Source organism: Teleopsis dalmanni, chromosome 1 (assembly GCF_002237135.1).
Source record: "Teleopsis dalmanni isolate 2A chromosome 1, ASM223713v2, whole genome shotgun sequence".
Classification (NCBI taxonomy): domain Eukaryota; kingdom Metazoa; phylum Arthropoda; class Insecta; order Diptera; family Diopsidae; genus Teleopsis; species Teleopsis dalmanni.
Window position 1 is genome coordinate 231,984,351 of NC_051846.1, and position 3,931 is coordinate 231,988,281.

At 31.1% G+C, this 3,931-nt stretch overlaps 1 protein-coding gene across 1 annotated transcript; it reads left to right on the plus strand.

Moving 5' to 3' along the window:
* Positions 1 to 1,131: 1,131 nt before the first annotated feature.
* Positions 1,132 to 2,807, plus strand: LOC119667983 (G-protein coupled receptor GRL101-like). The gene is made up of 6 exons (XM_038077339.1): positions 1,132 to 1,362; positions 1,426 to 1,540; positions 1,885 to 2,029; positions 2,098 to 2,252; positions 2,335 to 2,408; positions 2,471 to 2,807. The coding sequence occupies exons 1-6, from the start codon at positions 1,137 to 1,139 to the stop codon at positions 2,746 to 2,748; spliced, it is 993 nt and encodes a 330-aa protein (XP_037933267.1). The 5' UTR covers positions 1,132 to 1,136; the 3' UTR covers positions 2,749 to 2,807.
* Positions 2,808 to 3,931: the final 1,124 nt, after the last annotated feature.

A 3,931-nucleotide genomic window follows, 5' to 3' on the forward strand; every position in this document is an offset into this window, starting at 1 on the left:
TGATTTTTTATGGGCCTAATTATGTCAATATCGCTGTATAGCTCATACAGCTCATCATTCCATCTTATTCAATACTTGTTGTCAACGAGTAATTCTTCCGAAGAATTTTTCTCTTGAATGCTCCTAACGCCTTCTCATCACTGTTGATAATTGTCCAAGCTTCTGCCATACAGCAGGAAAGGAATGATAAGAGATTTATACAGAGTTATTTTTGTTTATCGAAAGTGGGCTTTACGAGTATTTCTCAATTATCTACTTTAGCCCGTAGTAAAATCTATTTGCAAGAAGCATACTACATTGAATCTTTAATTAAAGTCTAATTATAGTCTTTTAAAATTTCGAAATCATAATTGTCAACAGTAACGTGTTAAGTTTCTTAACGTCCAAGACGCTTATTTTCTAAGTTAGAAAATGGTGCTCTGACAACGCGAGTATTTAAACTAACGATATCAATATCGTCGGCATCACACTTTTGAAAAATATTGTACCAGAACAGCTTAAATCTGCTACAACTTAAATGGAATTATCATTTTCAACTTTAGCTTAAAATAATTACACAAAGAATCAAACTGTCTGAAACCTTGTTTGGCATCAAACTTCTCGGACAATTCTTCCGAATTCTATAACTTTTGCTGGGACACCAAATTCAGACATATCGGCATAGAAACTGCTTCTAGTCGTAATGTCAAAAGGTTTGAAATGGACAAATATATAGTGTGTGCCGATTTGGATTTCTTGGAACTCCTTCAGGATTTGAACTGTAGTCTACGGTGGATTTGCCCGGTGTGAAGCTAAACTTTCAATACAACAGGTTGAAGATTTGCTACAATCTTTTACTTAGTACGTTTGACAGAACCTTATATGCGATATTTAAAAAACTGATCCCATGATAATTGACGCAATCTGCAGGATCACCTTTTTTGTAAATTTCTTCACTATTATCTCTGGTAAACTGTCTCATTTAATATATCCAATGCAGAACTTATTAGAATATAATGGTATTTATTAGAATAAATGACATACAAGTAGCGCTAGAATGTACCTTAATTCAGTAATGATTTTATTTCAATTAACAATTAATTTTCCTTTTTGGTTTTTAATAAAAACACATTTCGTTAATTTATAGTGTATGGGTGATGGCTTTTATTGCGACTGTAGGTAATTTACTAGTTCTTTTTGGGCGATACTTCTACAAATCACGCAGCAACGTAGAACATTCACTTTACTTGCGTCATTTGGCGGCCAGTGATTTCCTGATGGGAGTTTACTTAACGATAATTGCCTGTACTGACATTAGTTATCGTGGCGAATATATTGTACATGAGCAAGACTGGCGGCAAAGTCACTTGTGCGCCTTTTCGGGTAATACTTTTGATCAGATATATTTTGACAGTTCGTAACATTATTTTAATCTTTATTTAAAAGGTTTTTTAAGTACATTTAGTTGCCAGTCATCAACTTTATTACTGACACTAGTGACATGGGATCGTCTGATGTCAATAATGCGACCGCTGAAACCACGTGATATTGGAAAAACCGGGTAAATTATATGAGTAAACTTTTATATAACTATTTCAGGCAAAAAAGAAAACTTATATAAAAATTTTTACAAAATTTAAAAAGCAAAAACTTTTTAATATGTAATTAATTTCTGAGAAAAAACTTCTAAGAAATGAATATCTGAAAACAAAAAATTTTAATAAATAAAAGAACATCAATTTGAAGTTTTATTTACAAAACAAAAAGCTAAAATGACTTCTTGAGCGACATTTGATTGACAGTTTTCGAATCCTATTCCACTCACCCACTCACCTACTTACACATCACTAAGCAACTTTTAAGAAAATTTAATATTTATAATTTTTACTATATTTTTGTTTATAGAATTGCTTTGCGTTTAACACTTCTATGGGGCGTATCATTCTTTCTGGCTGCTGCACCGCTCTTCCCGCTCAGTTATTTTGGACAACATTTTTATGGCACCAATGGCGTTTGTCTATCGCTGCACATACATGACCCCTACGCAAAGGTTGAAGAGCATCATATTTAAAAACTCTATAAACTCTTATAAACTCTAGTTTAATTAATATTTCACAGGGTTGGGAATATTCTGCAATTTTATTTATATGCATTAACACTTGCTCATTAATTTTTATTTTGATCTCATATGTGCGTATGTTGCAAGCTATAAAAGATTCTGGAGGTTGCATGCGAAGCACATTAAGTGGACGTGAAAATGTAGTGGCAACCAGGTAAAATTATTGTTATATTATTAAATTTTTAATGTAATATTTATTAAGTTTTTTTTTATTTCTAATTACACAAAACTTAAAGATTCGCCATTATTGTAACCACAGACTGCGCTTGTTGGTTACCAATTATTATAGTCAAATTAGCAGCACTTTCAGGTAGCAAATTTTCAAATCTTTTTCACTTCTTTAATTTTTCACTAATTTAATCTCATTTTCAGGATGTGAAATTTCACCAGCAACATATGCTTGGCTAGCAGTACTTGTGCTACCTGTGAATTCTGCCTTAAATCCTATCCTCTATACCCTCACCACTGCTGCTTTCAAGCAACAACTACGACGTTACTGTCCTACTTTGCCGACTTGTTCATTTATTACTGAAACTCGTTCGCAAACACAGACCGGGTATGAGTCTGGTCTCAGCTTAAGCTTGAGCCATTTTGGTAACAATAGTTCTGGACGCAAGCGGTTTATGCCGCGCCGCATGAATTATGTATGAGATCGACGGAGAATCAGTTGGCCTGAGACTGAGTTGTAGTACAAATATCACAACGACAATGGCTGTATATATATATATAGAGTGCGCTTAATTTAGTAAAAAAATAATTGTAATATTCAAATTTGCCAAATTTTCATAAAATTAACCGCATGTAAATATTTTTATATTTTCTATATATTTCGTAAATTATTAAAATTAAGAATTGTAGTTTTAATATTGAAATGTTGGAGTTTAATTTTAAATTAAATATTTTTAAGAAAATTTACTATAAAATTTTGTATTAAAAACGAAAGTTCAATTTCCATAAAAATGCTGTGATTGTGGCATTAATAAAATTAAATGTCCTTTATGATGTTTTAAAATAAAATTTAAAAAAATTGAGTTTTAAAATTAATTGTGAATCGTTTTTGTTGAATTTGCTTAAATATAAAGATGAACGATATTTTATTCAACAGTTGAAATTATAAACGTAGCCATTCTTTAAATATAAAGAACGAAATTTAACTTTAGACTTTACATCATAGACATTGCTCCTCCCTAAAAGTATGATCGAAGTAATATTTCATAATGAAAAAATAGCCCATGCCGTTTTTCAATAGCAAAGGGTTGGGCTTCGTATTTACAGGTAGTCTTTTGGTGTAACCATTGAAACTAGATTCTTGTTACAATGTTCTTTTATTAGCAATTAGGTAAGAATTGTATGATTGTAGTAATATTGCATTATAAAAAGATAACCTAAGACATTTTTCAATAGCGAAAGATTGAGCTTCATATTCACAGGTAGTTTTTGTATGTAACCAGTAAAACCAGATTCTTCTTGCAATGTCCTTTATTAGCAATTAGGTAAGAATTGATATTAATTATTTCATTTAAATAATCTTCTCTTTTTGATCGCCATTATTTAAAGGTTGATTTCTTGATACATGCTATCTTCCCTGGCGAACTTAATCGCCCATGTACTAAATTCAAGGAAAAATGAAGAGTTCTTAATTGATGTTCTTTTAATATTAAAAATATCTATTCAAATATTTTTTACTTATTACATCTTAAGCAGTACTGTACTTATTATTTATTTGAACTAATTTTACTGAATCAGCGATTTTTACTTTTTGTTTGAGATTAATGCCCAAAGCAGTACACAATTGCGAAGCTGCACGATTTACGGTTCTTCTTCTGTTTCGAA

What these genes read in the sequence shown, in the direction of transcription:
- LOC119667983 (XM_038077339.1), top strand. Translation starts at nt 1,137, where the DNA reads ATGGCTTTTATTGCGACTGTAGGTAATTTACTAGTTCTTTTTGGGCGA. An exon ending in TCACTTGTGCGCCTTTTCGG is followed by an intron (nt 1,363 to 1,425) that starts GTAATACTTTTG and finishes TTTATTTAAAAG; the next exon opens with GTTTTTTAAGTACATTTAGT. An exon ending in CGTGATATTGGAAAAACCGG is followed by an intron (nt 1,541 to 1,884) that starts GTAAATTATATG and finishes TTTTGTTTATAG; the next exon opens with AATTGCTTTGCGTTTAACAC.